Source organism: Centruroides vittatus, unplaced genomic scaffold (assembly GCF_030686945.1).
Source record: "Centruroides vittatus isolate TY-2023 unplaced genomic scaffold, ASM3068694v2 contig_950, whole genome shotgun sequence".
In the NCBI taxonomy this organism is placed as follows: domain Eukaryota; kingdom Metazoa; phylum Arthropoda; class Arachnida; order Scorpiones; family Buthidae; genus Centruroides; species Centruroides vittatus.
This window is the reverse complement of record NW_027122629.1, coordinates 1,469,463-1,487,266: the sequence shown is the minus strand read 5'-3', so window position 1 is coordinate 1,487,266 and position 17,804 is coordinate 1,469,463. Positions and strand designations below refer to the sequence as shown.

General features: G+C 30.4%; 1 protein-coding gene and 1 long non-coding RNA gene across 2 annotated transcripts; both read left to right on the top strand.

Annotated features, from left to right (window-relative positions):
• The first annotated feature begins 2,115 nt into the window (after positions 1-2,115).
• On the top strand, positions 2,116-2,875 carry LOC136985115 (uncharacterized). Its single transcript, XR_010882284.1, has 3 exons — positions 2,116-2,328; positions 2,405-2,565; positions 2,742-2,875. It is a non-coding gene; the product is annotated as an uncharacterized lncRNA (long non-coding RNA).
• Positions 2,876-14,344: 11,469 nt separating this feature from the next.
• Positions 14,345-17,122, top strand: LOC136985090 (pituitary homeobox 2-like). Its single transcript, XM_067282293.1, has 3 exons — positions 14,345-14,498; positions 14,627-14,805; positions 16,862-17,122. Exons 1-3 carry the CDS (start codon positions 14,345-14,347, stop codon positions 17,117-17,119), a joined length of 591 nt encoding a protein of 196 aa, XP_067138394.1. The 3' UTR covers positions 17,120-17,122.
• The last annotated feature ends 682 nt before the right edge of the window (positions 17,123-17,804 follow it).

Here is a 17,804-nt window from a genome sequence, read left to right as displayed (position 1 = left end):
GAAAATAATAATAATAATAATAATAATATAAGAAAGGGAAAAAAAGTAAAAGCGGTTCTTTCTTCCAGTGAAATATCTGGAAAGAGAAAGATGCATTGTTTTTCCAGTTGGAAAACTGTCTATCCTGTCGAAGAAATGTAAGCGGATTAGAGTAGACGATAGGAAATAATCAGGTTTTGAGGCTGCCTCTGTCCAAACCAAAGTACATCAATATGCAAAGCTTCCCGATAAGGGGTTTTGCGATTAAGACCGCCAATCTCAATCCCTTTTTCTTTTTACTTTATACTTTCCATCAGCTAAAAACAAAAAAGAAAGAAAGAAAGAAAGAAAGAATAGAAGAAGAAGGAAATAATAATAAAAAAACCAACATAATCTTCGCATGTTGTAATACTTTTATTGTAATTTTTCTATTACCAGAATAGATTCATCCTTTCAAAAATGTGTTGGTGGAGATAGGTGTGTGAAATGTCATGTGTTCGGATGTATAAAACAACGCATTTATACACACGGCCAGTTATCTCATTGATATTCAGAGTAATGCTTTCCAGATAATGCTCGGGGATTACCGTCCAGATAGATCTTTTTAGCTAGCAGGCTAAACAAATACCTCCGAGCTAAGAATCTTTATTGGTGTTTAAAGTGAATCGTAAATTATTTAAAAGGATTAAATCAGGGAGGAGAGGGGAAAAAAATTCTTTTTACTTCACCTTCTCTTAAAATCATCGTTAAAATTATAATTGAAAAATATTATCTACTTTTTTTTTTTTGGCTATAGAAAGTGCTGCATCTGTTTGGAAAAGAGAGTGGAAGACAGTCCCACGCCTGGCTCTTTAGTGCTATTCTATTGTCCCTCTAGCTAGAGTGTTTGCTGACCTTCTCTAATTTCACACACATTAAGAAACAGAATGTGCGAAGTGTTAATGGAAAAAGGCTTGAGACTCGTAAGTGGGACGAAAATGCTTAATTTGTTATAATAAAGTTAACACGAAGACGAGATAAAACTATTTTAAAGCTCTTATTCGGATGGAAGGATTCGAGTCCGCAACACTTTAAACTTTTATTATTATTATTATTAATTTTTTTTATGAATTAACACGATCTACAAGTGAAAAGGCAAAGTGGTTGATTGACAGGAACAAGTACGTAACCGGACTCAGTGTAAATTGGGCGATGTTGGACCAGGTGTTGTGTTCCATTGACTGGACGTCGATGTAGGTGTGAAGTACAGATGTCCAATGTGGCCATTTGGTGGCCGATCACGAGTGGTTGATTGTTTCAGTCACCATACTACTTTGTGTGTCAATAAAGCCATTAAGACGTCTTTTTGTAAGAATATATTTACTTTTGTAACGCATGTCTCTTCTAAACGGGAATTTAGATAATAGGATTTACTATCCCCGTACACTTAATACTTTTCTTTTTCGATTATTGAGAGATTGCTCTCTCGAGAAAAATAAGTTTTACTGTAAAATTTATGCTTGGAAATGTTCGATTTTGATTCTATAAAAGCGTTTTTTCGAGAATTTAAAACTATAAATAGCCCGGTTTTTTTTACGAATCGATTCAAATATTACAACCTATTACAAGCGGATAGCGAGACAGATCTTACAGCCGAAACATTACAGAATTATAACAATCTAAAAATTAATTAATATAACTATATTATTGTATTTTAAAAGCCGTCTACTTGGGCCTAGACGGCTTATAAATCTTAGATTGTAAGGGTAATTACTAAACAATGCTTTATAATGAATGTAAATACATCCCGGGTTAGCCTAAAGTTTATTAAAACTAAACAGTTTTATGCATTGAATTTCTCTTTTATTTTTCTTAAACTAAATAAACTTATTTAATCTATTTAAAGATAATTTTTATTCCAGAAAAATTCATAAATAAATTTTAAAATTTCCGAGATTGAAAAAAAAAAGGAAAAACTAGGGAAAGGAAGGGCTTAAAAGAAAAATAAATCCGATTATAAGAAAGAATTCGCAAGTGGTTTTTTTTATTATTATTATTATTATTTTATCTTCTTCTTCTTCTTCGTGCCATTTTTTAAAATCGAAATATATTTTGTTTTACAAAACAGTCGATAGAGGCGCTAGCAACTAGAAACGATTCAGATTTCGCGCCCAAGCGTTTCTATTGGTTAGCGTATTCCCTATAAAAGTTGATGAAATTATGTGGGATGCCCAAATGCAATTTTGTTCGCAAACATCGACAGTCGGTTTGTCCTTCCTCCTCTTCATCCCTAATGCGCCCACCATCTCTACACCTCTCGTCTTATCTCTCTCCGTGTCCCACGTGGACCCGCTCATCCAAAACTTTCGGGTAAGTAAGTTTTGTTCTGTTAATTAAAATTACCAATAGATTTGTGTGTATTTTTAATAGATACGTTTCGATTTAGTTCCGTGGTTGGGTTCTAGAAAACAGAGAAGAACACGAACCGCTTTCAATCCTCAACAGTTAGCGGCTTTAGAAAAAACTTTTTCTAAAACTCAATACCCAGATGTCATGACTCGCGAACGTTTAGCTCTTTGTACTAATTTGCCAGAAGCTAGAATACAGGTAAAATTTATAAATATATATTTTTCTTTCATTATTCAGTTAGTGTTTTTGTGTTTAATTAACCCCTTTCTTCATTTTAACTTCAACTTCACCGGTTTTTGCTTATCACCTTCATTTCTTATTTACTTTTTTTTTTTTTTTTGTATTTATATATTTTATTTTACGTTCTTTTAAAGGTTTGGTTTAAAAATCGAAGAGCAAAACACCGAAAATATTATAATAAATCAAAAATTCCGGAAAGTAAAATACAAAATAAAAAATATCAATCGACGAAAAATACTCAAAGCGAAGAAAACGTCGGGAATTTACTTATCGGTAACAGTTTATATATATATACTAAAATATTATTTAATAATTTAAATTTAAGGTTAAAGACGAAAAATTTACTGTGTTAAATCTATTCTAGAAAGGCCCAACGTTGTAACCGCTTCAGAAATGAGTGACTCTAGCAATTACGGAGGTATTAGACATTTTTTAAATATAATAAACTAATAAATTTTAAACCATTTAATTCATTTTTTTTTAAATTTAAATCTTTTCAGAAGTGTTCCCGTTAGATCCCAACACGAATTACATTAACTCTTGCCACGATATGATGTCGACAAAATCCATTCATCCTTTATGTCCGGGTTGTCCTTGTCCTTCTACGTCCTTCTACTCCATTTCTCATCCTTCCTGGTCCTACTTTCATCGAAGTCCACAAGATTTCTGTTATCAGTCGAACTTGCTATTGGCTATGAAACCATTTCTTTATCAAGATACCATGACGTAAGAAGTAGATGCTTGGTTCAATTTTACATCATAAAAGTAAATAAATGTTTAGATTCAGAGTAAAGTTTTGTCTTTATTATTCGAATTAGAAAATATAAGACGTTACTTACGAAATAATTAAAGATTTCGGTAATAAATTTTAATATACACAACCTTATTTGTATTAAATTAACCCCTAATTTATATGGATTTTTGGCGCTACAAAAGTAACATTTTTAGGTTAAGTTAAATGGAAAGGATATAAAGATAATTTCTAGGTTTAATACTTTGAGTAGAATGAAAAATCTAAGCTAATTGCCGAATAATTCACATTAAAATGTTGAAGTTAGAACAATATCTATTAATTTATGCACAGATTTTATTAATATTAATGAATAGCTATTGTAAGAAATTATTCGTCCTATGGATTATAAATACATGAACAAAATTCAATTAATTTTCTATATATATTTTTCAGTTATCTTCCAATGTTGTAATAGGATATATTAAAAAACATCTTTATAATTGATCCTATTATAACTAATAAGTCCTTCGCTGTTGCCACATAAAAATAAAGTTAATAAAGAAGTAATAGTAACTACTGTAACATTATTAATAGAATAGTTGGTTATTATCTTTTTTAACAAAAGTAAACAACGAACTAATAATGTTTGCAGTATGTTTTCGTGAAACTAACTCCTAAAGATATTTAGTAAGCAAACAAGCTCCTAGATAATTTTATCTTTTATTTACTTGAAATATACTTTTAATATAGGAGAAATAGGACCATAGTTGCTCCCTTTTCTCCTATGGTTCCGTAGGTAAGAAACTATGGTCCTATAGGAAGGTAATATCATAAGTGGAGGCAAAAATCACCGTAAAGTTCCGAAATTATTCTGTATTTTAGGAGAAATTGCGGGTGATTAATCGATATTAGAGGATGATAGACTCGTCATGAATCCAGAAGTTTGTGTAAATACAACAATGTTCATCAAAGACAATTGAGTTAACACGTTCTTGCTCCGAGTTCTTCGATTATTATTGAAAAGTTTGTAAGTTGAATTGATTTTAACACAGATAAAATACTTATTAAACTCATTTACGCGTGTATTATTGTAAAATAATTGACTTATTTATACCTTAAATACATTTATTGATTGTTATAGATCCCATAGTAAACAGAAAGCGCATATCATTATTATTATATTTTCTTTGGCTAGACAAATAAAAGAAACAAATTTTGTGGGTTTCCTAGAGTTAAAGTACTGTAATTCTACTTTCTCGTTGCTTTTTGTTTTCATTTTAACAAGCAAAAAGCGTTGTCTTATTCTGTTTAAATGTGAACTTCATGCGAATGCCATACGAGAATCAACGTTAATTTGATTAACGATTTTCCGAAAAAAAAAAAAATCGATTTATTTTGTTATGCTAATCTCCGATTGTAGTGTTTAAAAAATTCAAATTCATTTGTTTTTAGTTTTTCAATCGATTTCGTCATAAACAGATGTACAATAGATGATTGGCATTTTGTAGACGGTTTGTTTTTGTACTTATGGATAATAAAAACGAAAGAAAATAACAAAATCCGAACGCTAACAAATGTTTCTAGAGAAAACTCGAATTTCTGAGAAACAATTTTATCTGGAAATATTTTTCTATGGTTTTCAGTGTCGATATTGACTTCTCGGGTTGATTGACTTTAAAGATGAGTCGATACGTGATAAGAAATTTAATGAAAAATTATATTTATACGTTACATAACGTTATATAGTTTAAATTTTGATAATTATTCCTGTAAACTTATTGTTTACTGCAACAACGAATGTCCTAAACAATGGTAGCCTATATAGAACCATCTTATATAGAACATGAAATAAATGGATCATTCTACTATCAAAAGAACACTTTTTCTTTATTATTATTTTTTTAATATTAAGGCGATCTTTCTTGTTTTATATTGTTAATAAATTAAGGTACAGTACACTTTTGTGTAAAGGTGAGTAAATGCTTTTATGAGAAGTCGACAAGTATAACAGATTAGGAATTCTGGTTTAAACGATAATAAATAAAATCAAAAGATAACTCTAAGGAATTTCGATATCTATTAAAAGAAAACGCCTACTAACCAATGGTACATTATGACTTCATGAATTTGAATTAGGGGGCTCCGTGTAGTGCCGACTTCAGATATTTTCGTATAAAAGATTGGTTTGTTGCCTCGGGCAATTGCCCTTCTTGCCCACAGGATAACGCGCCGCTGATTTTTACCGTTATTTACAAAATGCTTGACGTATTGTTTGTAAGTACAAGAAGACAACTGGTAATATAGGTCACATGATTACTAGACACTATTTTAGGAACTAAAGTTTATGTCAACTGGCTTAAACTTGTGACTATAGAGACTTTCGGTAGTTCGATCTTGCTTCTTTATCGAAATGATCATATTATTTAAATTATATCTTCAGTATGGAAAAATAATGCTTCATTTAAATGTGAATTTATATTTTATTATTTAATTATTAACATTTTTGAACCATATATAAGGTCATACATACTACGAGTGTACTAAAGTGTACCATTTTAGTACACTTGAAGAAACTATCCTTCATTCAATTTTCTGTCAACGAATAAATAGTATATGGCTGTAAAGTACAATACAGTATACAATACAGGCCCTTTTATTTAAAAAATGGGCATCCTCGTCTTACGGTAAGTTATATTGTTAAATGAACCAAACGAAAATCTAATAAATTAATATAATTCAACACAAAAAGCAGAAGCATTTTGATCTTTCTTGAATCTACCATCAGCTAGAACATGGTATATGTATCTAATAAATAAATAATAAGATGTAATTACTGGTGTAGAAACGTTAGCTACCTGCTAGTGTTGTTCACTTTTTTTTTTTTTTTTCATGGCACCACTTCCATGCATACGAAATATTAGCAGCATCCTTTGCATTAATACAGTTACCGGCTAGGCCGGCTTTGTATATTTCTAACGCTTCCAGGTTGCGAAGGTGTTGAACCTGATCTGACATTTTCACCAATTTGGTCATACGGGGGTCGGCTTCTATTTCGGGGTCCATGGCATAGGCAGCTAGGACGGTGGTATGCCTTTGGTTTGCGATATCGTACCCGTGTTCCTCCTTTTGCTTAATGAGCGCTTCGTTGATCCGATGTATACTAAATTTCGCTGGAATCTGTGGTCTCTGAGAGAAACCATATAGACACCCGGTGCTCGACTTTCTTCTGTCCTATCTTTGTCATTGCGCAACAGCCCATATACTGTGTTAGATCTCTTATATGCAATCTTTGTGCCTTTATGAGTAGCAATTTCTTTATAAATGGAGAATAGGTGCTGGTTGTATCGCATCACCGTGCATAATAGATTTATGCTGTGATTATGATGCCATTTAATCGGTGTTAAAAGACATTATAAAATACGTTACCGAATAATTACGTCATAAAATGTGCAGTGTATATAAAATATATACACGTGTCTTTTTTTTTTTTGTTTGTTTTATGGGCAGTACGAAGCCCATTTTTCTATACCTTTTCTTAGATTCGGCCAGATTCACAATGGAGGCGAGGAACGAGCTCGACGTATCCGGAACTGACCAGCCATAAAAATGTCTTAAAATTGCTTGTTCGGATTAGATTCAAGGTCTAGGAGCGGTAGAATGAGAAATTAACGCAGTCAGGAAAGGTTTATTTTATATATAAACAAACCAAAGAAATTGTTTTTTCATTTTTATTTTATGTAACTGTGAAAAAAAATAGAAAATATAAAGACAAAAATCTATCTCTAACAGAATCCGGCACGACTCTATCGCTAACAGAAAAGTATGATGTACAGGATCGAGACACTACAGTACTAATTTCAAGTGGAGAGCATATATTTTTAAATTAAATAAATTAAAAATATGGTTAAAAATTGCAGCCTGTCATTGTGACGATATCACAATAAATAATTGCTTGTTTGTTTTTTTATTTTCCAATTGTAGAAACAGTAATAAAGATAACAGAATTGCGGATATATAAAACCGAATCTCCGAATCTATTAAATATTAGTTTAAATCGCTGGATAAAATGCACATTACATAGACTACAACTACAGTAAACTCTTAATGAAGTAATGTCACCATGATAATAAATAGGAAAAGTAAACATGGACACAGAAAAAGACTTTAACCTCTACTTTCTGCCTTAAAATCGTTGCACGTTGTACAGTACAGTACGTTAATTTGGCTCAACGTTAGAACATCTTTTAGCAGTATCAGTAGGAAGTTTGAGACAATGGGTTTATCAGTTAATAAGGAGAGATGAATAAGGGAAGGGGTGAGTGGCCAGATTTTGTGGAAGTTAAGTATATCCTCGTTTTATAGAAAAATTATTAGAATTGGTTTGGTTACTGCAATGCGACACGTGAGCGATCTGCATAGGAGGATAGACTTTTATGTAAAGCTGGCTCCTATTTAGTTGTTACTAACGCGAAAAAACCCCGGAAAACTCCATGTGGCCAACCCATTGGTCATGCGGGAACCCACGACCGACTACCGGTATTCGGTGGTTTTATCCACTCGGTTACTGGAAGTACTTATTGGGTTGCAATTTGAAAAAATTATAGACGTATAAATTCTCACTGTTGTTCGTCTGTCTGTCTGTCTGTCCTTCCTCAATCTCGTGAAAAGAGTTAAATAGATGCAAGTGAAGAAAATATATGGAAATCAGAAGAGAATGAAGACAAGATTAACTATATACAAACTTCCGGTTTGCACCGAAAATCACATTATTTCAATTTAAAAATTTTCTCCTCAACGTAGTTACATAACTGGTACGATTCTATTGCTAACAGTTAACGTATGATGTAGAGGGGAAAACACTAATCTACAAAGGCAAGTACTATCAAGGTCTATAAACATAACAGAACACCAATAGTCTCTGTGGAGTCGCCATTTTGGATCCACAGTTCCAAGATCACGGTACAGATTTCATACTCTATGTGCTGTAAACTGCACGTTTCTTCGAGTTCGAGCCACAGAATTCCTTTTATATTTTCAAATAGAGTATTTTTCATTTATAAGTTACTCTTGACACATAATTAAAGGCTTTAACTAAATAGGTTTAAAAATAAAAAGCTATGTACAGTACAATACATAGCTTTTATAATAAAATAAAATAACAAATACATGATTAGTGAATATTTCTTATAATAATGTCATGTGGTTCATGTAATAAATGTATTTTTTAAATCTGAAAAACAATGTTTAATGTCCTAAAAACATTTGTTAAACCAAAGCTGAACGTATTTGGAGGTAATTCTCTTGGTGTTTTTCTTCTTAATTGCAGACGGGGTGGAGGATTTGGAACATCAAAAAAGGCCGGAATTACATTCCATTTTCTTCCATCCGCTCTTTTAATTACAAACTGTAACGGCCCACCAGTGGCCAAGCAGTTTTCGTACCCTGAACACTGGGAGTTCGGTCGTGGGTTCGCGCCTCGCTCGGATGGGCTGGTCACTGGAGTTTTCCGAGTTTTCTCCACGTCTGTAATGCCTTAATATGGGCCAGTTTCCCTTAAAAGACCTCCCGGAAGGCAGATCGCCCAAATGTTGCATTGCCGTAACTTAACAAATAAACAAATTGTGACTCCTCAAAATGTATATAAAAAATTTAGTTACATTACATTACAAAAGTTATCTTAAACACTTCATAAATTTATATTTTCGACATTATTTTATCCACTTTAACTTCACACAACCTCGAATTCTCAGTTAGTCTCCATTTATCAACAAGAAATCCAACTAATTGAGATCGAAAGAAACAATCAGCTTCGCTCTAGAAACATCGTACACATAACCTCAAAAAGACCCAAAATAGCGACTGCCACAATGCATCACGGTATTGTGTCTAGACCTTGATGCTCTGTGCTAACTCTTGCAATAATGGCGCGTAATAGTGCGTCCATTTCACTCTGTATCATTGTCTCAGTAATTAAGTGAATGTGATTTATACTTTTTAAAATTATATCCTTTTTTTTTGTATGAATTATATATAGTTTTATTATTTTCTTAAATTTTTGCCAATAGATGGCGCTGCATGTAAAATCAGCAAATGAATGTAGACAGAAATTAATTAATATATAAAAATTTAATTAATATTTTGTGGTGGGATGTACGTCATTATTTAAGTTAGATGTATGTAAACGTAACTGCCGAGTTTCGTAGCAATTGGTCGAGCGGCCTAGGAGTGTATAGCGAACAAACAAACCAATAGAATCCTTATATATATTCAATCGTTTCCCGTCATTCAATTGAAATTAAAAGATAACGTCAAATAAAAAATTTATAAAAGTTCGTAATACGATTAGTTTATTCCTGACTCTTTTCAGAGACAATAATGGAATATTAGGACTAAATATTATTAAATATCTAGTGTCATTTAAACTTTGATTTAAATAATTCCGACTAGAAAACCATAAAGATAAGGGTAAAATTTCTATCATTCTTTAGAGAAAAGCAAGTTTTGGTTGTAAAAATCTAATTCAAATAAGATGAAATGTTCTAGAAATTAAATTTTAAAAATGAAATTTATATATGTAGGTCTGTAGGTCTATATTAAAATTATGAAGCCGAAAGGAGACTATGTGAAAATACGCACACTTTGCCTAAATTTATATCCGCAATATTACGAATGGAACAAGCTCTGTCAGAAATATTGCTACAAAACCTGAATATGGAGTAAACTTGGGACAATTTGGAACGTAGTTCATGTTGCAGATCGTCTTAAATGCGACAAAAGAAAGTCGAAACCAAAACTTACAGACAAGCACAAGGCTGTCAGACTGATTGGGCCAGAAATCAAATGACCTGGAAAGAACAGTAGAAGAATAAAATAGTGTAGTCAGATGAGAGAAAGTTTAATTTAGATGAGCCTGGTGGTTGCCAATAGCTTACTATTGGCATTATTTAAGAAACGAGAGGGAAATCTACTCCAAATGACAAATGAGTGTGGGTTCCATGATAATTTGGGCTACTTTTGGAGTGCGAGGGAAAACAAATATTGTTTTTGCTGAAGGAAAACAAAATGATAAAGGATACATCCAGCAGTAGAAATGCATCTACTTTCTCTTGGAGAAAGACGGGGGAGATCCTCAGTGGCAATTCCAGCAAGATAACGTTCCCATCCGTACTTCCAACGTTATTCTGAACAACAGGATAGAAGTCATGAATTGGTCAGTATTGTTACCGGATTTGGGCCTTATGAAGAATGTCTGGAGACTTCTAGTCAGGTCAGTCTATGCAAATGGAAAGCAATATGATGCAATATCGAGTCGATGACGAACAGAGTTTTCAAAGTACTCATAAATAACGGGCATTATGGTTATTAGCACTAATTAATAACCTCGGAAATATCATTTTTTGTTCATTATTCATGTTTAAAAACACATAAATAATGGACAGATTTTTTAGTGTTCTTGCACACTAAAAAATTATTTTCTTATGAATAATTAGCTTACTAATTTATTTAAAATCGTAACTGTTAGCGTTCAAGTGTGTCTTTACGAAAGAAATAAGTGACAACAATCGGACAGTAATACTCCTATAACTTTTAAGTTATTCATAAAATGTTGAATGTTCTTTCGTAACGCACTGTATATCCAACAAGTTCGCAAAAATCCATATTGATCTAAAATATATGCCCTCCACCTCAAATTAGTAGTTTTGCCCCTTTACATCATACTTTTCCTGTTAGCAATGAAGTGATGCCGGTCATCAATCTAACTCCTTTTAGGGAAAAGTTTTGAATTGAAGTAAATGTTTATTTTCTTTTAATTGTGTAAGATCACAGTAACCATTTTTCACTTCCTTTCTTTATAGACATTCATGCTTTACAATATATCATGGAACAAGTGCAGCATAAACTACTCTTTAAACATGCTCTTTGCTTGGAAGAAAGAAAATTAAAAATATGTTTGATAAACTTGTGAGATAAGCTGATAATTTCAACACATTTTTCTCTATAAGAAAATAAATTTTTAGTTTTTATGTCGAAAAACAGTTGTAAGAATTGTCTTTATTGGCATATTGTAAAGATACATAAACCCAGTAATGCATTTAAAAATGGACTCGCAGGTATCCTACCAAATTTTGGAACTATTACCTTATTAGTAAGTGCGTTAATAATAAATTATTAACTGAATAAATTAAACTTATCAAATACATTGAAGAAGTAGTAGTTCGAGCTATAATAAAGTAATACAGCCTACAGCAATGTCAATGTTTTGTAAATTTCAATGTACTGTACAGTTCATGGAACCTGGAATGGAGAGGTGCCAAAGTTTCCTGGATTTAGGACTCCTACAATCCCAAATCCAGGACGGTACAAATCTACGTAAGACTTAAAGATTCAAAAATCAATAATCTTTTGAGCCTTTCGTCTGTTTATTTGGTTGAGATACTGATCATTTTTTTTTTATAAATTTGGCGTCATTCTTTATAGAAAAACTGAGGTGTTAACACAAGCAATTATTTTTATGACATCGTCACAATGCTGGGCTGCAATTTTTTATCATATTCTTAATTTATTCAATTTAAAATTTATGTCCTCCATCTTAAATTAGTGGTGTCTTGTCCCTGTACATCACACTTTTCTTGATATCAACAGAGTCATGCAGATCATTCACGTAACTCCATTCGGAAGAAAATGTTTGAATTGAATTTATATGACTTCCGGCCAATGCCGAAAGTTCGTATATAGTTAATCGGAACCTCTTACCCTAAAACTTTCACATCTGGTCTTAACTTTAATCTATCTAACACCGTTATCGAGATTACAGAAGGATAGACAGACAGACAGACACACACGGACGACGGTGGGAGTTTATACATCTACAATATTTTCAAATTACGCCCAATAAAAATGCGCCCGGCCAATAAGCAAAAAACTAATGTGATTAAATGTATATCTTCACTTTTAAATTGTATTAACGATAAGATAAATTTTATGTAAATTTCCCTTTTAATTCTATCAAAAATGTTGATTTTTATATACTTTAAAACTTTTTAAAAATGCTTAAATTAAGCGGTTATTTTTAATTAAAATTCATGATAGTTACCACAGATTTATTATTATTTTTTTTAAATTAGCGTTTTATCTTTAACTGATAGGATATTCGTTATAATAATCAATGATCAGTAAGCATATACTCCAATAAGTTTTAATTTATTTCTGTTAAATATATTATAGACAAAGGAAATACATCAAGGATTATTAGCTGGCCTATCTACAGTTTTCAGTAATTTGAGTAATAACACGCTTCGTTAGTAAACTAACTGATTGAAGGTATTTTTAAACTAGATTTTAACTTAACTTTTATCAGTAATAATTTTATTGACTTTTCTATCTAAACAATGTTATAATAACGTGGAAAATATTTAAAAAATCGAAACAATTTAAGTATGAACAAGATTTTTACCATGAAAATAAAAAAATGTTAGTATACTATTAAAAATTTAACCTTATCGTGTGTATAAGACTAGTTTTTTGACAGTAATGTATGTTAAAAAAAGAAGAAAAAAACGTTCTTTAGTTACATTCCTGGAATTCTATTAAAATTAACTTTAGTTTAAGTGATTTATCTCTTAAACTATTTAATCAAAATTTCCATCATTTTGTAGGATTAAGATTTCTTAATAAAAATACAAATATAAATTAAGCATTAGTTGATAAATAAGCAACAGAACTATTAAATTTTTATAATATATCAACGTAATAATCGATTAATACGAATTCAATTATGTTCTCGTAAACCTTTTATTATTCAAATTAATATATACATTTATATAATAATAATAATAAAGGAAAAGGGCGTTGCTATACGTCTATTGGTTAAAGAAAGTAAATTTTTAAACATATCTAACCAATTAAAACAATTTTCTTAGGTGTATTCGTTAATATTAGGCTAACGTTAATTTTTTTAGTAAATTTAAACACTTAATAAGTTGTAATTATTTTCTTCTGGGTTTAAATTAAATAAAAGAATTTATGAATTTAAAAATAATTAATCTGAAAATAAACAAAATTTTCTGGTTATCGCTTAATAGTGATTGAAAAAAAGTTTAGTTTTTATATCAGTGTATCGACACTATATCAAATTCTCGTGTTCATTGAACTCTAATGCATTAACTAATTCAGAATGCATCGTGACACTTAAACGTCAAGAAAATTAGCAAGAAAAACTTTTCATTCTTTCTTAAATTCTCTTAACAGTCAAAAGCACGTATCCATCAAAACTGTCAGCGATTAAAATTATCAATCGAAGCAAAGTGTAAGATTTCTAAATAATAACTTAACTAACATCAAATTAAACACAATACAAATGACTTATTTAATTAAACAGAGTTATATCCTTAATAAAACACATGGAAAATTATTCGGGATGAGCACCTCTGTCACATATTATTGTGTTTAGTTAAAACAAAATTGTCAAGATGTAATCTACGTTGTTAAGTACACTTGATGTATCTGCCTTCTATCGACTTGTCAACAGAATTGACAGTTCTGTCTTCAATTGACTCTAACCAGAATTCTTTCCAAATAAACAAGTCGCCAACAATTGACTCCGATGCTATCTAACGCACCAGTAAACCTTCGAACGATAAAATTTAAACGATATCGATCACGCCCACAATAATTTTAAAACTATTTAACGAGAATTTTTGATTTTTTCTTTTTTTTTAAAAAAAAAATAAATAAATAAACTGTCAAAAATCAACTGCATAAATTAAATTTATTATTAATTAACACGTCAATCATATATTCTCCGCCTTAGAAATCTTACGGGATCTGATTGGATGAAATTAAATATGGGTGTGTCTAATTTGTAAGAAGGTGTGGTTAAGAGCGTATCGCTTGTAGGCGTGGTTACGCGATAGGTTGTCCTTTTTTTTTATTATTTACTTTTTTTATAGTTCGAAAATTCAAAAGATTTTGTGTATTTGATACGCTGATGCAGAGTTTAGATCAATGGATCCTTTCGGCGAAAATAACTATTTTCAAGAAATGGCTATCGATTCTGTAATGTGTAATTCTCAGTGGTCCTTTAGACACACTAATAACGAATCACAAAATCCGGTGATGGATATTGATAAAACTACTTTGCAGGACGCAAAACCAAGAGGTAACATTACCAACAATCTTACGGATTCTGTTTTTATCGTAATCAATTGAAAATAATCTTAAATTCTTTATTATTATTATTATTATTTTAAAAATGATATTAACGAATTCGTATTGTTTATTGGCAAGAGTGCGCAGAAATTAACTCGAATAGAAAAGAGAGGAAAAGACAAAGAAGGCAAAGGACACATTTCACTAGCAGACAATTACAAGAATTGGAAGCAACATTTGCTAGAAATCGTTATCCAGATATGTCTACAAGAGAAGAATTGGCCGTTTGGACTAATTTAACTGAAGCAAGAGTTCGTGTAAGTCGTGTAATTTTAAGTTAATTATCATTTAAACGTTAGTGTTTCCTAAACTCTTCTGTAATAATTACTTTTAAAATATCAATTGTTTCGTAATCTTTGAAATTATACAGAATTATGGTTATAAACTCCATCAAATTTGGTTTTCATTAATTTGTTATTTTAACAAGTTACAAATGCATAAGATAAACAACAAAAATCTTTTGGTTTTTAAAAATTATAGTAAGATTGTATGTAAAAAAAATACAGCAATGTGCTTAAATATTTATTCAATAATTCATTATGAATAATTAATAATTTAAAATAGGCTGTATAGTTAAACTATCTTTTTTGTAAATAGATTCGAAATTTAATACATTTTTAAGGTCAAAATTAAGCTTTAAAACGAATTAATTTGTAATTTAATCATTTAAAAATTAATTTACTTGTTATTTAAATGTTTATAAAACTTTTAAAATAAAATTATTTGTAAAATTCAAGTAGGACTTTATAAATTTGTGTTATTCATTAATTAAATAATAACTCTGGTTTATAGTTTATTTTTAATCGTTTTAAATGTATAAATTATAAATTTATTAATTACAATAGTTATAAACTTATCTATCTATAGTACTTAGAATTATATATCGTTAAATTTTAAATTAGTTTAAATTATTTTTAAGCATATAATTTTGTAGAATAGAATTTTTATAATTATTTAATTAGAAAATATAACAATTTTAAGCGCAAAGTACTTATTAATGTTCAGCCAAAACACCGTAAAGTGTCTCTAAGGGACTTTTGGTAATGGGTCCAAACTGCACATTAATTCGTTGCTGTTACGTACAATTTCAATGTTAATTTTATGGATTTTATTAAGCTGATAATAAACAACGAAACGAGTGAAAAGCTGGCGTATAAAATTAAGAAAATGGGCGAACTATTTGAGGTGTATTATGAGCATAATCGTAATTTAAACGTCGTTACAGTATTTAAAATATTTTATACATTCTAACAATTTATTTTATCTCATTTCATATTTATAAATATAAAACGCAGAATTAACCATTACAAACTGTACTGTACAGTAGATAAATTGAAATAATATAACAATTCTTAAGTAGAATACATTTTAAATAGTTTAGTTCTTACAGGCGATAAGGTGTTGTCTTTTATTACTTTAAAGTATGATTGCACAGTAATAATGATTGCATTCAATTGTTTTTAAGCGTAAAACAAAGAAATTATTTAATTAACAGTAATTATAACTTAATCCTACAATCTTAATTCATAATTTAAACAGAAGTACAGTACAGTCCGTACAATCATGTAGATAGTTTACATAACGTTAGGAATATATACAAAAATGAGTAATCAAATGCGAATTTTCACCTCGGGTCAAAAACACTATATCACGAGGGGGAGAAAGAAATCTCTTGCATCTTTAATTCTGAAAAAAATATATATATAATTTTACAGGCCAAACGTCATTTAAAATGCGAAATGTGTCGGCCATCTCCCATCTGGTTTACAAAACTTTATATTTGAGCGCGCCATTCCATCCATCCCCATTTATGTCTGGCACTTCTTTCAGATTGCGGGTGTTGGGTGTATGTAAATGACGTCACATAAATGACCGATCGGGGACGTCGTTCCCGACTAGACTCTGTGCAACCTAAATGAAATATTTATACATCTACCGCTCGCGATACATTTTAATTACGAGATTCTTTCCTCTTCCTTCTCTCGTTGAACGTATAAACTCATGATTTGTCCCGGATGAAATTTTGATAAAAATTTATTATTCTAACACTTTAATACGAATATGAATATTTTATTAGATAGAGTACGTCGTAACGATCGCGTAAAGCAATTTTATTAGATCGTAAAACAACCACCAGAGGGCTACTCCTTATGACGTCATTGTTGAGTTTTCCTCGTTTTTTTAAATTTTTTAAATGAAAAAAATTCCAAAAAAATTTTATTTACAGTGAAATAAATAATATATATATATAAAGATAACTTCTAACTTTTATTTCGAAAGAAAAGTTATATTTTAAACTTTTTCCGTTTCTAGATCTGGTTCAAGAACAGAAGAGCAAAGTATAGGAAGCGTGAGAAAGGAAACGAAGCTAAGATACCCATAAATTGTTTTAATCAAAATAATCAGCAAACGTACACTCCTTGGCATTCAAAAATTTCGACACCTTGGCCTAGTATCGTGCCCGCTAGTCAAGCTATGAATTACTGCAACGTCAATCAATCGTCTTATCCTTACAGCATCCCTAGTTCTTACACTTCGTCCTTTTCTCCATGCCAATTTGCAGCCGGATAAAACCGAAAACTTAATTGCTTAGAAAAGTTTGTAATCGTCTAAAATTCGCTTAAATATTCCTTCTAAGAAGTATCGACAAATTGCTAAATGCTACGAAATAATTCATTTAAAAAAAAAAAAAAAAAAAAAACTAAACGATTTTGTAATTGAAATAAAATGTCTTTCTTCACATAAAATTTTTCAATAAAAGTTTTTAAAATATAATTTTATTCAATTGTAACAAATTTATGTTTATTTTGTTAATAAATATTCAAAACTGTTACGAAAGGGAATTAATATAAGCCCTGTTTTTTAAATAATTAATATAAATAACGATAGATTATGTTTGTTTATTCAATATATTTAATAAGCAGATTATTTTAATATTCATACTTTTATTATTGAACTGTCTAATTACGAAGGAAGATCGATTTTACTCTTAGCATGGTATAAATATTGAACATCTTGGTGTAATAGATAGTCCTGATATACTTAAAAACACAAGAAAACTTTTCGTTTAACAGTTAGTGTTTAGATAATTTCTCTATTTATGTTAACACCCTAAGGGACTGGTCTAAAGCATTTGACATCCGTAGAGGGTCCTTTGTTTTGAGGATCACTCCTGTAATTAATTTTTAAATTTAAAACGTACAGAAAAATATTATGCTTGCAATTCGATTTTTAAACAGTATTAACATAAGCAATT